The sequence below is a fragment of the Oncorhynchus mykiss genome, chromosome 1 (genome assembly GCF_013265735.2).
Source record: "Oncorhynchus mykiss isolate Arlee chromosome 1, USDA_OmykA_1.1, whole genome shotgun sequence".
Lineage (NCBI taxonomy): Eukaryota > Metazoa > Chordata > Actinopteri > Salmoniformes > Salmonidae > Oncorhynchus > Oncorhynchus mykiss.
In genome coordinates, this window is record NC_048565.1 from 45,256,530 (window position 1) to 45,276,645 (window position 20,116).

At 43.1% G+C, this 20,116-nt stretch overlaps 1 protein-coding gene across 4 annotated transcripts in view; it reads right to left on the minus strand.

The window, feature by feature from the left end:
• Positions 1–706: 706 nt before the first annotated feature.
• Positions 707–20,116, minus strand: part of LOC110523724 (transcriptional enhancer factor TEF-1) — a 42,636-nt gene continuing 23,226 nt past the window's right edge. For 2 of the 4 annotated variants that reach the window (XM_021602681.2, XM_021602672.2), the window contains 11 exons: positions 15,134–15,198; positions 14,699–14,761; positions 13,861–13,872; positions 11,346–11,480; positions 11,191–11,237; positions 9,819–9,880; positions 9,461–9,585; positions 8,536–8,709; positions 7,074–7,214; positions 5,637–5,789; positions 707–5,487 (listed from right to left, as the gene is read on the minus strand). In XM_021602681.2, the coding sequence (XP_021458356.1) occupies positions 5,374–5,487; positions 5,637–5,789; positions 7,074–7,214; positions 8,536–8,709; positions 9,461–9,585; positions 9,819–9,880; positions 11,191–11,237; positions 11,346–11,480; positions 13,861–13,872; positions 14,699–14,761; positions 15,134–15,198 (1,091 nt within the window). In that variant the 3' untranslated portion in view covers positions 707–5,373. Of the gene's footprint in view, positions 5,488–5,636; positions 5,790–7,073; positions 7,215–8,535; positions 8,710–9,460; positions 9,586–9,818; positions 9,881–11,190; positions 11,238–11,345; positions 11,481–13,860; positions 13,873–14,698; positions 14,762–15,133; positions 15,199–15,306; positions 15,704–20,116 lie in introns of those variants that run through there. The other 2 variants (XM_021602699.2, XM_021602691.2) reach the window with 2 other exon arrangements.

Below are 20,116 nucleotides of genomic sequence, written 5' to 3' on the forward strand. Positions count from 1 at the left end.
TGAACTAAGACCATATTTTCATAAAACAAAACAATTGTTTATCTGTGATTATTGCAGAGGGATTGTTGTAGTGGTGTAACATGTTAATGATCTGTCCAGAATCACAGGTTGTCATTGGTCCCGCCTGGTTTATCTTCCTCTGACCCTGACAGTGGATGACAGGCCACGTTTGTTGATGAAATAATTATAATACTTGTGGGGGAGGGGGGCTTACATTTGTCATTGTACAGCACCCCTGGAGCAATTAGAGCCTTGTGTGCCACTGTGACATATTATATATTTTTTCACCTTGTCGGCTCCGGTACGTCAACCTTTCGGATGCTGGCCCAACACTCTAACCTCGATGCTACCTGATACACCAAATACTACATAACACCCCAGGCTGGAGACTATAATAATGTCAGGCAGGTTATACTCCAACATCAACATGGCCAGGAGATGTATTCAAAGAGAATTGCCATATCCGGGCTCAAGGAAAAAAATCATTCAAGTTAATATTTACTCTCATGTGGGTGAACCGTTGCACGGTATCACTGCTCGCGAGGCCTGGTTCTTTTGGATATAGCTCCCCCTGTTGTGCATTGAGAGTATTGTACCGTTACAGAAATATCAAAGGCTAGTAGGCTAGTAAAGAAATGCAAATACTTAATTTGAGAGAAATTCATTGACGTTTGTGAGAAATTATGATTCATCATCAAATCAGAAACAGAATTGACCATTTAGTTTTATTGGATATTATATGCATATAAAGTTTCTAGAAAGCTATAAAATATCTAACACTTGAGCAATGAAGAAAAGGTTACAAAGCAAAGACCAGACCCTGCAGTAACAACACACATATTGTCAGTTTCTCTTTTTATATTCTTGTCTGAAGAATTCACAATCTTTAAGAAAATTAAAGATAACATTAAACATGTGTACCAGGACATCTCAGAATACATTCTTCTTTATACAAATCACCTTTTTTTAAAAATGTATTATCTGCACGCAATGCTCTAAGGATGCCATCCAAACCGAGAAAAATGAAAGCCAATGTTGAAAACAATAGACGAAAGTTACCAGTACCGATAGACAAAGAGCACATGGCCCCAGAGCTTTGCTGCTGATCTCAAAAATCTCCTTGTGCCCGTTTAAAATAATACCTTCAAAATACTCAAGTGTGAAATCTATATTCCAGGTTGACAGAACAGAGACACAGAGCCCAGCAGTGAAACCAACAGGCTTGTCTCTGGTTAAACTGGAGTCATCACAAAAGCATTGTAAAGTATAGCCTACATACAGCACATTCAAACAGAAACTACTGTGATGGTGGACACCCCCAGGATCTAGTAACAATTATTACTAAGTTAGAAAACAGGTCAAAGGTCTTCCAAACATGACATAAACCCTGATCCATTGTCTTTACCCACAGTGTAACATACAACGAAAATATGCATTATGTTTTCTGGACTTGAATAAGTTAGTGTGCATACGATATCATGATAACACAATTGATCTACTGTGACAATGATGCTATAAACCTCCACAGGGAGATTCACTGTGAACTGAACATGCATCTAAGGGAACAATCGTTTCCCAAATACTAATAATAATTGGGTGGTTTCTTATATATGTCCTGTTTGACACGGACAAGTACACGAACACTCGCACTTGACTCCCTTATTGAGGAAGAATGTACTTACTATGACTGAGAAATGTGGTTGTCCCACCTAGCTATCTTAAAATGAACTCAATAACTGTAAGTCGCTCTGGATGAGAGCGTCTGCTAAATGTCATAACTGTTGAGTGTTATGATCATACGCACGTGTGAATTGGAAATGTGTTGTTGTTGTTTTTTTCTTTCATTATCCCAACTCCCCGAGACACCCTCGGAGAGTGGGGTCACGGCCATGGGGCTGCCATTATCAACGGCGACCCTGGGTTAATTGACAGTAGGGTTAATTGACAGATTTTTTTCACCTTGTCAGCTCAGGGATTTTAACTAGCGACCTTCCAGTTACTGGTCCAATGCTCTAACAGCGGGGCTACCTGCCGCCCAGCAATAGTCAAATTGTTGTGGTAATGAATACAGTTCTACAGGGACATGCATTGGAAAAGGCATTCTGGTGATCTCTTCCACCATTTTCTTAGGCTTTTTGGTTTAGCTTCTGTTAAACCTTTTCTTCACTGGAAAGTCATGACCAAAGGCACTTTATGCTACAGTGCAAGGGACAATTGCACGTCTGAAATGTCTCCAGTGTTTTTGGTTTTTGAAAGGCAAGGCAAAGTTATTACTGCTATTACACACGGATTGTAATAATCTACGCATGATTTACCAGTTATTTTGTACAACACGGTGAAATAGGTGCACATGTAGAACCACTAATAGTTAACCGTGTATTTATAATGGCCGACATGACGCGTCACAAAATGTTATGTATTTTTCGATCCAAGCAAACCATTGGTGGAAAGTTACTCACTAAGGCACTGTACACATAACACTGGGATGTATGGAGATTACAAGGCTGTCCTCCAGCTCAGGAAAGATCTCACAGCTTGAGTGGTGGAGATACAGTATCTGTAAGGATCCCATTCCCTACCACCACGGTTAATGTGCCCAATAGCGTAGGTCACCGATTGACAAGCAAAATAAGGCTGAATAGCATTCAGAACCAGGGAAACACAGATTAATATATGGGAGTGTTTTTGACTTCTGTGTTCCTCAGTCACTAAAAAGAGCAGGTTCATTCAACAAGTCTACTCCACCCTGCAATAACCATACAGAGGAACTAAGTGCTTTGGGATGGGTGACGACGGTAGTAGAGTGTCCATTTTGAATGTTCAATATGTGTATTCTATGATTTCTTTGCTTCATCGTCATACAGGCTAAAACCTTAGCAGCTCAGAGAAAAGAGAACATAGGAGGAATCTCTGATCTGTACACATTGTCTTGCTGTGTTCTCACAGTGCTTTTCCTCTTCGAATAAAATCACGTTTTATTGGTCGCATACACATATCGTGCAGATGTTATCGGGGGTGTAGCGAAATGCTTATGTTCCTAGCTCCAACAGTGCAGTAATACCTAACAATACAGGTTTATTTTTAGTTGGGCACAGGAGATATGATGCAGATATGAGAGAGCTGTGCTGCAAAGTGGTACCTGAATCATCATATATTTTATTTATAGTTTCAAAGTGTCCCTGGAATTATAACTATTACTGGTCTTCATTATAGTTTAGTATTTGCGTTGTTATCCAAAATGTACAAAATGTAAAACCTACATATTTTTTCTTTGGAAAATGTTTGTGTGATAGTGATGTTCACCAAGCTACATGTACACTACATGACCAAAAGTATGTGGACACCTGCTCGTTGAACATCTCATTCCAAAATCACGGGCATTCATATGGAGTTGGCCCCCTCTTTGCTCCACTCTTCTGGGAAGGCTTTCCACTAGATGTTGGAACATTGCTGCAGGGACTTTCTTCCATTCAGCCACAAGGGCATTAGTGAGGTCGGGCACTGATGTCGGGAGATTAGGCCTGGCTCTCAGTAGGCGTTCCAATTCATCCTAAAGGTGTTCGATGGGGTTGAGGTCAAGGCTCTTTGCAGGCCAGTCAAGTTTTTCCACACCAATCTCAACAAAAAAAAATCCGTATGGACCTCGCTTTATGAACGGGAGCATTGTCATGCTGAAACAGGAAAAGGGCATTCCCAAACTGTTGCCACAAAGTTGGAAGCACAGAATCGTCTAGAACTCTAGAATGTCATTGCATGCTGCAGCATTAATATTTCCCTTCACTGGAACTAAGGGGCCTATCCCAAACCAGGAATAACAGCCCAGACCACTATTCCACCTCCACCAACCAAACTTTACAGTTGGCACTATACATTGGGGCAGGTATCGTTCTCCTGGTAACCGCCAAACCCAGATTCATCCGTTGGACTGCCAGAAGGTGAAGCATAATTCATCATCCCAGAGAACGAGTTTCCACTGCTCCATTGTCAAATGGCGGCGAGCTTTACACCACTCCAGCTGACGCTAGACATTGCACATGGTGATCTTAGGCTTGTGTGCGGCTGCTCGGCCATGGAAACCCATTTCATGAAGCTCCCTATGAACAGTTATTGTGCTGACGTTGCTTCCAGAGGCAGTTTGGAACTCGGTAGTGAGTGTTGCAACCGAGGACAGACAATTGTTACGAGCTACGTGCTTCAGCACTCGGCGGTCCAGTTCTGTGAGCTTGTGTGGCCTACCACTAATTTGATGGGGTGTCCACGTACGTTTGTATATATAGTGTATGTAGTAACTGTTTGTATAGTTTTTCTATTTATCTAATTAAGAAAGGCTATTATGATCTGTAATTGGTTGACATTGGTGATGACTACAGTATAAAACGCTGGAAACTGATAGTAGTTTCCAAATGTAATCCACAGAACACCTCCCTATGTTACGCAATGCCCCTTCATATGTACACTTTCTACACTACAGACCTGAACTAGTCTGGAAAAATGGCACATGACACAACTATACCACAGATTGACAGCTGCACTCATACAAATATACATTAAAAAGACAAAAATATAATGATAATATTATCCGTGATAGACTTCACCCACAATGTAACCAAAGGACATTGTGGGTGGGATTTGTGTAGAGGCACAGCCACTTTCCATACGGTTGTCAAGTAAGTCATTCTGAAGGCGTGTTTCACTGGGCGGTTGCCTTGTGTCCTCCCCCACAACCCTGACAATACTCAGGGTCTGTCCTTCAATGTCTTCCTTCCATCCTTCATAAGCTACATGTCCTTCAGGTTAGCGAGATCTATGTGATAGTTTGTCCCAGTTCTGAATGAAGCATGTTCACACTGAGTGTCAGGGCTAGATTCAATCAGATTGACATCCACATAGCGGTTGTTTTGGCGGTGTCAGGAGGTGGAACTGCAGAGAGCTGTCCAATCCACAAGCGGCTCGTTGCGTTATTTTATTGCGGACACCGCCAGTGGATGAAACGAAATCACACCCGACTATAATCTGACAAATCCCATACAGCCGCGTTGGAAGTTCATTCAGCAACGTTACAAGTTCAAACACTCGAAATAGACTGATAAGCTATAAATCCCCCCCATCCAAATTAACATGAAAACATGCGATTAGCCTAACATCAACGGTTTGACATTTGAGAGTCATTACTTCTAACATCGATAGAGTCTACACTTCCTTGAACTCCTAACGCGGTAGGGATATTAAGGAAGGGAGGGTTGCTGCCACACAAGAGCAGCCGCTCACCGATATTTCAGCTCATACCGCAGTTACACCTCCAACACCGCCAAAACATCTGCTATGCGGATATCGGTTAACGTTCGATCTGATTGAAATCTAGGCCTCGGTCTCTTATTCCTTGACTAGCCGGTAGATGTGATGTTGAGCTCCGTGGTCGCTGTTCGACACCTCAAACACACACGCCATGCACAGCAGCGTCTCCTGTGTCTCTCTGTTGGTCACCACCTGAAAACACAAGAGAAATGCAATGTGAGACACGTAAGACACATACACGGAAACACACACATGCGCAGAGAGAAAGACAGACAAGACAGCCAGACACACACTTGTTATAAGTATACAAACAGATGGATGACTGAGTAGGACATCCTTACCAATAGGATGGTGAAGTTCTCCAGGACACTGTTCATCATGTATTTCTCAGGCAGGTGTTTGAGTTTGTGGATGAAGTTGATCATGTATTCACACATGGGGGAGCGGCTTATCCTGTAGACAAAGCGTCCGTTCTCGAAGCGAGCATATTCCGTCTGAGGGGGAGGAAGAGAGAGAGAAAGAGAGATCACTGAGTGTAGCTCTTCACAAGAAAACAATTAAGTGATAATGCCCGAGAAGCCAGTGTTTGGAGGATATATTGGCACGGGTGTCGTCGAGGGCCGGCAAACCATGCCAATATATCCTCCAAACACTGGCTTCTAGGGCATTATCACTGTTAATCAACGGGTTACCAACGAAAAAAGGTTACTTTGCTGAATTTAGTCATTATATTTCATCCTTCTACATGATATAGTCCCGACACAAATCTAGGGTTGCTACCCAAGCCGGCTGGTCGGTTCGGTTGCCAGAGATGCGACCCAGTCATTAAATCTTTTTATTCTGTATCTGTGGATGCGACCCAGTCGTTCGTTCTAAATGTTATTTTGCCATTCTGGCTGGCAACGTTCTTTTCCCTAGCTTGCTGGCTAGCCAACTACAGCTAACTCACAGTCACGTCAAACAGTGCAGCCAGAATAACAACAAAGTAGCAGCATTTGTATTTGTTTAAGCTGTTTTCTAGTGACATTTATTTGGATACATCCATAACAATGAGCTAATGATTTCACCTGAGGTAGAAAATGTGCTCTCTCGTCAGGACACTGTTGTTCAGAGGAGCTAGCCAACAATCACTTAAAACTGAAGCTGGAAAGACTGCAAACTAGCTGCACCTTGTTTCGTTTGACCTGTTTTCTATTGATAGTTCTTTGTATATATCCATAAAAATGATAATGACTCATGATTTCAACTGGCTGAGAAAAGCTACCTGCCTGTCTGTCTCATCCCGACTCCTGACACGTTCATTACTATGGGACAGCTGGAGATCGAATTTGAATATTGAAACAATGTTGCAAATGTCAGAGAGACAGACAGCAAGGTTTATACAAATCTCTGCTGTTGAAAAGTAAATGTTAGTCTAAAATAAATGTGGGAAAATGTCTAGATGCTTTTTATAGTGGAGATTAAGTTTATAAATTGCCTGGCTGGGCTGATGAGACAGTGGAATATGCAGTCAGATGGAACAGATTAAATAGCCATTTTAAAGTCATAGACACGGGCTGGAATGCGGTTTTAACCAATCAGCATTCAGGATTACATCCACCCACTGTATAAATGAGGAGGAAACCATGTCCACCACAATCAAATAGGTGTTAAAACACTCATGTATGCAATTGTGAGAAACACACAAATATAAATGTAGGTAATTGTGAGTCATTTGTGTCGTTTTATAGTTGCTTCTCCACCGAGCACACAGTGGTGTGTGCAGGACTAGGACTCACCTCCACCTTCTCAACCACCTGCTTGCCGAAGGAGCACACCTTGGTGGAGCAGGTGATGGTCATGTTCTCAGAGCTCTCATACTGGCTGGTCACACCGTAGAAGGCCCCAGAGTCATCCTGGATGTTACAGTTCAGATCAGCCTGCATCGGGACAACATAACAGCAGAGGTTTAACTACACGGTCAAGCAAATGTTGACTAACAACGGCTAAAACAATGAGCTAAATGTTTACAACACATGCTGAAAATGTTTAAATTAAAAAGGGATTTTCTTTAAAATGTCAAGCTTATTTTGAGGAAAGCATCTCGATGTAAAGGTTACTAAGGCAGCGAGGCCCTCCAGTGGCTCATGACAATACTTGCAATTATATTATTTGGCATGTCTGTATGCTGAGAATGAGTTGAGTGGCTATCTACCGGTAAACACTGTTGTACAATAATCTTGTGCTTCTGCATCTCAAATGAGGCGGAAAGAGGCTTTAGAAATATCCAAATGGCACAAGGCAGATATGAGAAATGGCCTGAATGGATGTAAAAATAAACTATTTAATAACAGTCCTCTGAAGGGGACAGTCTGTTTTCAGAGAACACTGAGTTCATCGTGTGAACAAAGGAATAAATAGCTCCTTCATTAAGTCAGCTGGTTATTAAGGCCTGTAATGATCAGAGGAGGGCGATTGTTTAGAGGGCGAGTGTCCATGTTTGAAATTCAGATGCAGTGGCTCTTCACTAATGTCTGAAGAGAGACTCACCGTCTTGTTTGCGTTTCCCATTTGAATTTTGAATTGAATTGAATTCATGTGGACGTGAACTAATATGGTCAAGTCTTAAAACCTATTAGTTGTAGATCATGAAAATATCTTTGTGTTGAACAAAATAAAGGGATTTGACTGAGTATCTCAAAGCTAATAGAGAACCAGCATGTATGTAACAAACAGAGGAAACAGAGAGCTGAGGATGACATTATGCTCGAGTTGTAACATTGTAAATCAAGTAAAGCTTTTTTGGGGGGCCAATAGACTATATAGGATGTAATAGTAAGTAAAGCCGTGGAGAATGGTACCAGTAAATATTTGCACTTAGAGAGAAATGAGAGACAGAGACTCCATTGGTAGGGAGCTACTGCAATCTCCTTAGTTTGCCCCAATCTCTCACACCTGTCAGGGGGTAGGCAGGTGTTCAAACAAAGCCTCAATGCTACCACATCAGACCCTAGGGAAAAGCACATACACACACATTCAAACACAAAACCATATCCTCGGCTTCACTCGTGATGCGTGTACTTGAATGTACGTATCATTAAATTCGTTTGTTCAGATGTAAATCGTGTTTTTTGTGACGCCAAATTGTGTGGACAATAAAGGCCGGGATTCAATTCGAGACACGTTATAGAGCAGCGCATTGGACAGCCGACAATGCGCCTTTTAAAAAGCATCATCGTGTGAATGTGCCATTAAACTCACCCAGAACTTGACCAGGAAAAAGGAGTTGTGAGGGCCCTTTCCAAAGAGCTCCTTCAGTCCTCCCTTCTTCTCTGGGAACTTATCGTAGATCTGACGGATGTCGACAGCCTCCAGTAGGGCATCGCTGTACGAGTAGTTAGTCTGTCCGATGTGGGCAAACAGGTGCTTGTTGTACTGATGAGAGAGAGAAAACAACAGGTTTAAATAGATCCCTTCGATGGGCATTCTTTTATGACTTCTCCATTACCTGAAGGGCCAGTTTTCCCAGACACAGATTAAGCCTGGTCTTGAACTAAGAAAAGGTTTTCAACAGTTAATCTCCATTGAAAATGCATTTTAGTCCAGAATTAGAGTTCATCTATGTCTGGGAAACCGGCTCTAAAAGTTCTCAATCTCTCTTGACAAGGTTGTCATATCAAAATTATATATGAATATTTCAAAATGATTTTAGCACGTCATGTATGATCTGACAACCTCTGCAGAAGAGAAGATGTTCTTTTCAGGGTTGTTTAAAAGTCACAGATGTGCACAGGCATAGCAGTATAAATACTGGTCTCAGATAACTCACTACCCCAAGATAAATGTCCGCTGTCATAGAACACAAGCAAAAAAAAGCAATAGCTAAGAAATAGTGACAAAATGACAAATCGGCTGTGCCAAGGTAAACATAGATTTTCCAGAGTCACTTAGGTATCACTTTGGTATTTGGAGGGATTCTGCTTTGCTTGTGGCATTATTGTCCTTGTTTTACCTTTTCTGTCTGTGAGTGTGTGTGAAGACATGCCCCAGTTTGAGGCAGTACGGTTGACCTCAGGAATTGCCACTAGTTTGACCTGCTTTGGGACGCTGTCTGAGAAACAACTCCTGGTTTACCCGGGCGTGTTTTACTGTGCGTGGAAAGGAATACAGTAGGGCAGGTACTCACAGAGTCAGGGTCTCTCTGCTGCTCCAGGAAAGCAGAGAACTCCACCAGTCTGAGTTTGGTGGTCCCGATGGAGCGGCCCTGCCAGGCTGGAGCTGTAGGCGCGGGGGCTGTGGGAGGCTCGTACGCTGGGCAGGGTAACATATAACACCGTCAATTCACCATCCACCGTTTACCGACACTAACATCCCATCCCTCACTATCGTTATGGCCATTAGCTATAGCAATAGTAGCATTGGCTATGTAACAGTATTAATGTACTGGTAAATAGGTGCCATTGGAGTTTCCTTTTGAGTGTTGGCCTGAGAGGAATTCAAATGAGCTGATGGAAATAGTGTGGGTAGGGCAAAAGGTTTCTCACCTGAGATGGTGGTCGTTACAGCTGTCTGGATGGGGTAGGCCTGCTGGGCAAATGGCTTAACGCTGAAGACAAAAAGACACAGTATCAGGAGGTTGACCTGGGTAATGCAATAACACAAAGAATGAGCTGATCTTACATACCAGTTAGACCAGTGGTCACCAACCTTTTTCTGGGTCAAGATCACTTTCTGAGTGAAAATGCCGAGATCTATTGCTCTGATTTTTTTATTTACAAGCCTATGCAACATTAACCAATTAAAAACAGCTCTGTAGCATTGAGAGTTGTGTAGTAGGCTATAGGCCCAATACATTATCACCGCATACTGGCTTTGCTTGATTTTACCTGCCAATGCAGTGTTGTTCGGGACATTTAAAAAAAATGATATTTAAACATTTGAGGTAGGCTATATGATCACACCGGGAATAGATGGTTGTATTACTTGAGGCACAGCCGAGTGAGCAACATATAAATAATTTGCTTTATATTTTACTGGGCTGACGGTGCCTGCATCTGATGGTCAGTCTCAGCGGAGGGAGAGAGCAGCAGACTGAGGGTCTGTCACTCAACATCCCTCTGCTCTCTCTTTCCTCCGCTGACACTGACCAAGAAGGGCCACCGTCTTCCAGCTGATGGCGAAACTCGAGTCGCACCGCATTATTTCGGCGTCAGGCACAAAATCATGTTGTTACTCCTATGAACAGAGAAAGTGAAATATTCCTTGATATTAAAAGAGACCCAAGCCGCCAACAATAACAACAACGCAAACCTATAGATACACTTTCCTGCTCATTCATTACTGCTGCAGTGTTTGTTGTCGCGCTGGTTGGAAATAGGAAGAATACTCATTTTATGGCTTATACAAGTGTTGAATACAAAGTGTTGACAGAGCTGAGTAAGAACTTACACAGGAAGTCATTCATAAAAACAGCAGCTCTTTGCTGTATTTGTTGACATTCTCTCTCTAGTCATGGTTTTAAACGTTTTGAAATCTCACAGTATCCAATTTGCTGTAGCTTTCTTTTATGCCTGCCACGTTACTGCAGACTCGGTCATCAGCAATCTGATTGGCCAGCGGTAGCATAGTGCACTTGATTTCCACTCCAGGCCCACCGGGAAGGCAGAGTTTGTACCTTCAGACACATGAAATGGCAACAGTTTGCCTACCAGGCGTGCAGGGCAGCTGAATTGGCTGCACCTACTACCAACAGACAGAGACTTGTTTTTTTTACAGAAATGTTTGACGATCGACTAGAAAAGCCTCGACTAGAAAAGCCTCGACTAGAAAAGCCTCGACTAGAAAACACATTTGTTATTACTTATTACTTCATCATCTTCTATTATGAATAACAAGACAAGCATTAGGACTTCTTACTCTTGTGAGGATCCAGGCTGGCCAGTGGATATCATACCCTGCCAAAACTAGGGAAAAGGAGTAGATGAATGAATGGACAATCAGGATGGCACAACGCACTTAAAGTAATTTGTCAATTGTTACGAGGGATGTGTGTTTAATGACGGGTGTCTTACCCCTGCCGCACCAGGGAAGGTGGGTCTTGGGAAGCCTGGGAGGCCAAGCTTGTTGTGGATGGCGGTGGCAGAGACGATCTGAGCCGAGGACATGGAGGCCATACTCTGCAGTGCCTTGTCTTTCACACTCTGGTCCTTCAGCATAAAAAAAACACATTGACTCAGCCAGAGAGTGGTGGGCCAAACAACAAGCAACAACAGCCAAACACACACACACAACAGAACTCTTTACAACACCAGCAGGCGAGGACATGGATTATCTGAAAAGACCACAGGAACACCAAGACCGCCTATACACCTGAAAGGAATGTACTATTAAGAGTACAGATTTATATTGCTCTTCATACTTCTCTCTCAGACTGGTGAATAAAAACACAGAATACAGATTGTGGTGTTTTTGATCCTGTAATTGAATACCAGACCATTTCATGTATTTATCTTCTAAAGGCAGAGTTTCTCCTCTATGAAAACAAACAAGGACATCAGGGCAAGATTCTAGTGTACACTGAACTTTGGGGGGGGAGGCACTCTGGTGCTTGAGTTCTCTGTTAAGTGTCACATATGCTGCCATTTAAGTAGCATTTCTGTTCAATTTTAAAAGCATATGTAATATATGCCATTTAGCAGACGTCTTTTCCCCCAAAGCGACTTACAGTCATGATACATTTTACTTATGGGTGGCCCCAGCGGGAATTGAACCCACAACCTTGGGTGTTGCAAGCACTAAGTTCTACCGACTGAGACACACGGGACAACGTATGAATTCGTGCAAGCATGGGTTAATGGAATGCCTCACTGCCATTTGCGTGAAAGAAGACTTGGGAGAAGACGAGCATGCTGGCAAAAACAATACACTGAGATGGAGTGGATACAGCGAGATGGAGTGGATACAGCGAGATGGAGTGGATACAGCGAGATGGAGTGGATACACAGATATGGAGTGGATACACAGAGATGGAGTGGATACACTGAGATGGAGTGGATACAGTGAGATGGAGTGGATACAGTGAGATGGAGTGGATACAGTGAGATGGAGTGGATACAGTGAGATGGAGTGGATACAGTGAGATGGTGGATACACAGAGATGGTGGATACACAGTTGCTGCTGGTGATAGATACAAACACAGGACATACAGTACCAGTCAAACGTTTGGACACACCTCCTCAAGGTTTTTTATTTATTTTTACTATGTTCTACATTGTAGAATAATAGTGAAGACATCAAAACTATGAAATAACACACATGAAATCATGTAGTAACCAAAACAGTGTTTAACAAATCAAAATATATTTGAGATTCTTCAAAGTAGCCACCCTTTTCCTTGATGACAGCTTTCCGCCAGTCTATTCTCCATTGCTTGTGTTTCTTGGCCCAAGTCTCTTATTATTTATTATTGCTGTCCTTTAGTAGTGGTTTCTTTACAGCAATTCAACCATGAAGGCCTGATTCACTCAGTCTCCTCTGAACAGTTGATGTTGAGATGTGTTTGTTACTTGAACTCTGTCAAGCATTTATTTGGGCTGCAATCGGAGGCTGGTAACTCTAATAAACTTATCATCTGCAGCAGAGGTAACTCTGGGTCTTCCTTTCCTGTGGCAGTCCTCATGAGAGCCAGTTTCATCATAGCGCTTGATGGTTTTTGCGACTGCACTTGAATAAAATTCTTAACATTTTCCGGATTTTAACATTTATTTTGATTTGATTTAACTAGGCTAGTCAGTTCAGAACAAATGATTATTTACAATGACGGCCTACACCGGCCAAATCCGGACGATGCTGAGTCAATTGTGCTCCGCCCTATGGGACTCCCAATCATGTCTGGTTGTGATACGGCCTGGAATCGAACCAGGGTGTCTGTAGTGATGCTTCAAGCACTGAGATTAAGTGCCTTAGACCGCTGCGCCACTCGGGAGCCCTTGGATTGACTGACCTTCATGTCTTAAAGTAATGATGGACTGTTGTTTCTCTTTGCTTATTTGAGCCGTTCTTGCCATAACATGCACTTGGTATTTTACCAAATTGCCCTATCTTCTGTATACCAACCCTACCTTGTCACAACCCAACTGATTGGCTCAAACGCATTAAGAAGGAAAGAAATTCCACAAATTAACAAGGCACACCTGTTAATTGAAAGGCATTCCAGGTCACTACATCATGAAGCTGGTTGAGAGAATGCCAAGAGTGTGCAAAGCTGTCATCAAGGCAAAGGGTGGCTACTTTGAAGAATCTCAAATATAAAATATATTTTCATTTGTTTAGTTACTACATGATTCCATATGTGATATTCCACAGTTTTGAGGTCTTCACTATTATTATACAATGTAGAACATAGTAAAATGAAAGAAAAACAGTTGAATGAGTAGGTGTGTCCAAACGTTTGACTGGTACTGTACATTACACAGTATTTGGGCCTTTAGCAGCAGGACACTATGCATCTAAGAGCAGGGACACCTAGCTTTACAGACGGGCCTGAAGCATTGCCAACAGTACAGTATTTTGAGGGTGGTACTTACCATACATGTGACCTGAATGCAAAGAGATGAGAGTGGTTTTACTCTTACAGCCCACTCGTCACACTTTGCTATCCAGACAAAACGAACTACTGTCCGTATTACAACATAGAATGATTACGTTCAGATTGTTAGAGATGACATGTGAGGTATAGACAGTGGTATGTAAAAACATGACTTTGTATGCAAGCCAACCCTCAAGTTGAGCACACAAACACACACAAACAAAGAACAGCTTTAGTGTTAAACGATGATAAGGTCATAGCTTCTGGCTGACTGCTATCTCCAACACTAAGGTGCTCATATACAATGAACAGCGAACACGTCTTGCCAGCATGCTTCTCTTATTGGCTTGCTGTCCAAACATCATGCAGGGAGATATTGTAGGTGCAAGCTACCTTTTTTTTTTTTAAATCTACTTTCAAAAAAATCTACTTTCCAAAAAATAAAATACATTAGCATTTAAACATTACAGTACTTTCTTGCAAGTTGATGTAAGATATTTTTCTTGAGTAAAATATAATATGAAATATTATGAAACTGAACATGCAATTCAATCCTTGATCAGTGAAAGAGAGAGTAGAACTATCCCCTTGCAAAGCCATTCGAGTTCCGCTGAGCGGGTTGTACACTTTTGTTAGACACAGGAAGCAATAAGAAACAAGAGCAACAAACAGGGGGAAGCATGGGACTAGCCCATCGAATGCTAAACAGGAATATTGGATGTGTGGAATCTAGGATACTGGAGTCACAGCATCAGGCATCCCACCCATTACCACAGCAACAGAAACAGGAAGCTAGACAAACAGCGCTTAGAGGTCCAAAAGGCAGTAGCTCTTACCTTTAGCTTGGTGTGAAACTCCCGAGATTTCCGTCTGGCAAGAACCTGAATGTGACTGGAGACCTGTTGGTAGGGAGACAAGGGAACAGACAGTTACCATGGAGATGAAAAAGAAATAGGGCCTAAAGCCCGCCACTGCGGGCACACACTCCTCCCTTGACAACTGCATCCAGCGCTTTGTATCCTTCACTGTTTGACAGTGAAAAGTGCTATGCATCATGCAAAAACGACCTTCAATAGGAGACCTGTTTTGATCCTCCTACGCATGGCCACACAGGTCAAAGATCCTTCGCCTGGCCAGTAGTATCAGGTGACCTGCCCTCCAGCAACCTCTAAGGGCTCCAGAAAATGGCAATATGTCTCCCTTAGGGATTGGACCCGTGAGTGGTTTAGATTCCATTACAAGTGCACAGTATATCTGATGACTCTTCTTACCTGCTTTCTTGTCCTTGTCTTTCCCGTTCTTAGTTTGATGTATCTCGCTATCAACTCATTGCGACCTGAGGGAAGAAACAAATCACTCAGGTTTGTGTAGGTAGTGGCCTCCTGGCTTACGTGTCCACTCCAGACAGGTGTGTGTTTGGAGGGGGCCTGGTGGGTGATACTACCCTTGTTCACTTGGAGGGGACCATTTTGTAAAGGCAACACGGACTGGCGGATAACATGTGACCTCGGCCGAAAAAAACAGCATCTGGGGGGATTTAGTGGTGTGACCCTGCACCCAGCAGGCCCGCACTGTAATCTCCCGCCGCCCATGCTGGGGCCTCCCTACTCTCAATCACTCACACACTGTGTACACATAACATGACAATACGGGCATTCATGCAGACGCCCAATTCCCAGATCAAAGGCCCCCAAACGGCCAGCTGTAAGCATGCTTACTGCTGAATAATTCATTATTTTCACCAGCTTGCAAACACACTCAGCGGGACTTGGCAAGAGCAAGAAACAAGCGAGAGGGAGAGTGACAGAGCGAGAGGGAGAGAGAGAGGGAGGGTGAGGAAGAGAGGGAGGGTGGGTGAGGAAGAGAGGGAGGGTGGGTGAGGAAGAGAGAAAGGGCAGAGAGAAAGGGAGAGACAGACCGTGGGATGGAGAGAGAGAGAGCCAGAGAGAAAGAAAGAGGGAGAGAGATGAGAGAGGGAGTGAGAGAAAGAGAAAGGGAGAGAATGAAAAAGGGAGAGAATGAAAGAGGGAGGGACAGAGCGAGACAGGGTGAGAGAAAGCGAGAGAGGGAAGTTTAAAGACCCTCAACCTAACAGACCAAACCAAGAAATCCCTCCCCCATGATACTCATAAATTAGCCCACTATGAGTTGAGTAAGCTAATATCTATTTCCAGAGCTAAACAAAAGAGTGCACTGCCAGAAGAGAGACAAGAGAGAGAAGTTTCTGCACTGATGGACATTATTATTGTCAAATGTCTCATTAAGTTTCAAAGAGGTAACACTGCGCCATTTCCCTCAGCTTTCTTCAAAACCAGCTCCATCACATATTCCTGCTTTGTTTGTTGTCTCTGTAAAACCAGCCATTTAAGGGGGGGGGCTGAACTTCCTGATTTGGCCTCATTTTCAGCTTGGTCTTTAAGAAATGCAGCGGCCATGACTGAAGCCAAACGAGAGTCTGTTGTGTGTGTTAGCACGTGGCAAGTGTTTGTACATTCACTCTGCCAAAACAGTACACAGTTACAATTGCTCACCCTTCTAGATAACTTGAAACAGTCTAACCAGGTCTTATGTTTTGAAATTGCAGAGGCTAGCTAGTGCTAGCCAACTTCTTTCGCCAATTAGCTTCAGCCAGCTGGTGTGCAACCGTGGCAAAGTTGGTTTGACATTGGATAGATTATCTCTGGGGCTAGTTAGGGACCATCAATAAATTATACAATGTAAATGGGACAATATTTTCATGTTGCACATCTTTTAGTTGACTCATAAATACGTTCAATATTTGTAAATACATTTCTATAATTTATAGTTGGTTTGAGGTTTTTAAGTCAATTACATTTGGAGCTATTGACCTTTTAAAAATATTGTTTACATTGTGTAATTTACTGATGTTCCCTATCTAACCCCATAGGGGTATGGAATGTCAAACCAAATTGACCATGGGCATTACGATCTGGTCATTTGCAGCTGCGCTCTGAATTGATGATTACTTGGGTGCTGCCAGCTTTGGGCAGGATTTAAATAAACCAAACCCAATGAAAACTGTTACAGTAGTAACAGTACCCTTCATTCCATGACATAGACATTTTTCCTATCATCTCGCAAATCTCTGGTTTGGATGAGGCTGACTTTAAGACCAGAATAATCCTATTTATACTTTGTAGTCAAGTTTGACACTAGGATAAATGTTTCTGACTAACATCGATGCCACATAGGCTGTTTTCAAAATTCGAAGTTGCTTTTTAGGAGCAGTCACTCTTTAATATCATTATTGCATGTGCCAAGAAACACACATTCAAATGAGTTCTCTCTGAAATAACATCTTATTCAAATGCATTGCAAATCCTTCAAGCAAACTGGACAATATCTCCTTTCATTGGCTATCCCTTAAATAATAAAAATGACGGAGAACATAATGCAGCCTACAGCAGAGGTTAGAGCAGGGTCGGAGTTAGGGTTAACAGATTGGAGTTGCGAGTTCAGTAGGTCGACGAGATAAGAGTTTGTGTGTGGGTTGGAGATGTCTGACTATGTAGAGTTGGAGCTTAGAGCTCTCATTGCTATGGTTTGCCTGATCAGCAGACTGCTACAGTGCTACTTGACAGCTGATAGTGTGTGTGGGCAGTTTTGTGTTCCCATTTCAGCTCCCACTTACCAGGCTGACGGATGGAGCAAGACACTGACCCACAGTGACCCGGCCTCAGCCCTACTGATCCAGGCCAGGGGTTAGAGGTCAGGGGTCAGAGACAAAGGGGAAGTGACACAACACCACACAGTACACACAACATAACCAGAGAGAGAGGTAGTTTAGCACCCTCCACTGACACCAACGGACAACCGACACTGAAATTCCAGGATAACGCAGGTTAGTGTTTTCGTAATACACGTAGAAATGATTTTGTATTGGTAACAACAACTTTAAAATTAGATTTTTTGTTTGTTTTTGTTTGTTTTTGTGTTTGTGTGTGTGTGTGTGTGTGTGTGTGTGTGTGTGTGAGAAACTGCACGTCTCTTAACTGAGATCTTTTTAAAGCTCTCATTTCCTTTCCCGGCCCTCGTTTTAAGGATGGACTGACCATACCCCCACAAGGCACTGCACTGCAGCATCCAGGGTGATGTCAGAAGACCCTAGAGAACACTCTGGCATTCTGACAACCTGAGGATCACTCATACACTCACTCACTGCTCTCTTCATGTGGCTTTGCCATTAAACGCTCCTCCAATAAATGTCTATTGCCAGGCAATATGAGCTGTTTCCAACCTCATAACAAGGGATTTAAAGGCTTTTCTCAGAGATGGTTTCCAAGTGACATTGTGAATCACGGGCCATAAGGAAAGACAACTGTGACTTGCCCTGTTCTTGACATTACCAAAGTTGTGAAACACTGAAATGGAATAAAAACCAAACACTTTATAGGCAATGAAATGATCTTGAACCAGTTAAAGAAGCTGCCCTCCGTAATGTACGGTTCTATTCATTTTCCTGCATGTTGCGTTCAAGGTAGTGAGGCTAGCAACTTTAAAACGTATCAAAAGTATCAACTCCCAACATTACAAAATCCCACAGAATACGCACACGTACAACAAAATGCCTCATCTCTTGGTCCAGTGCTCAAACTTGTCGCAGGCACCCTCCTTTCATAGCCCTCTGACTAGCTTATATTTACACTGTGACGGGCGCCCTAATCCTTTCCGCTCTTTTACTCCCCCTTCCCAGAATGCACTGGGCCCCAGGCAAGCCCCTGACTCTCGGCGGAGCGGAGTGAGTGCAGGAGAGACCCAAATCCTCTGGACAATAGCCTGGCTGTCCCGCCGGCCATGATGGATGACTCAAGGGTCTCAGGCCTACATTAGCATCACAAAGGCCTAAGCCAACAATATGGAGCCTTTCAGTGGGAGGTCCCCTGGCTGGCTGGGGAGACGGGAGAGAAGCCCTATAACTACTACAGACTGGAACATTACCATGGCCAGATCTGCTGTATACTTACTCCTTCCCCAGGGCTCTGTCTGGTCCAGCCTCCATATTGTCACACACAAACACAGAGGGCTACCTTGGGGTATGTTATCGGAATAATAGCCCCGTCCAAGTGATTAGACCCCCCCCCCCCCCCACATGCGCATTTGTTTTTGTTTTGCTTTTGAAACAGGGAAGAGGAGGATTCTGCTGTGGTGAGAAAGAAAACAAAGATATCATAGGACACATTGCTGCTCTATCATGCGTGCAATGATTTACTATGATGTTAGAGGGGGGGGGGGGGAACGATTGTTGTTGTTTGAAGTAATGTCTTTGTTGTTGGAATGTCGTAAACAGACGTGGCAGTTTCACCGCTTCGGATTCCAACTTTAAAGCTCCAGAAACCAACTATACCTAGAATTTCGCGCCCTATGTGGAAGGAAGCTAGGTGAATTGCAACAGCACTAGGCTGTATTCAAAACAAAACTCTCTCCTCCCACGCATCCCATTTCCCTGTGACATGGTGGAGACTCGTGCTTGAGCCTTTTACTTTGGTCCAAAAACTATATTTTTGTTGTTGAAAAGATATTTCACAGAGATATTGGTGGTAAAATGATTCCCTATGCTATTCAGTGTTCGTTTTCCTCACATAAACTGAAATTAAGAGAACAGTGTAGAATTTTAGCAACCAGGAAAAAATTATTTCGACATTGGCCACTTGACCCAATTTCCACTAGATAACACAGCCAAAGTCAAAACAGCTTTTCCCATTTTGACAACAGATGGCGCTCCGGTGGGAGAAATCAATAGGCGAATATCACAGCCAATCACAACACTGGCGGATAAGAAATACTGTGAAACATTATCATTCCACTATGACTGCAGATACTGTATATTATGGACATTTTCTGAAATTTCAATGCAAAAATTCATGTGTAGGCACCTTTAATGCATCCAAAGAGGCTGCAATGTCACAGGCATACAAACTACAAGGTACAAACACACAGATAGAAACAAACAAAAATACTGCGTATTACTTCTGGACCTGTTTGAATGGAAATAGATCTAGCCCTGGCCCTGTGTCCCTAAACCAGATGGTGCTGTTCTGACCCATCCCTTAGCTTGGAAATAGGGAGCTTAGTCGGATAAGATCTACAGCTCCAATGCAGGTGTTTCCCTCAGAGCAGTCAATGGGTGCGGCCGTCACTCCCCCCTGACAAATAAATCCTCACACACTCACACGTACACACTCCTGGCAGGCTGACATCTGACTCCATCCCCGACCAGCTGCCCATTCTAGATG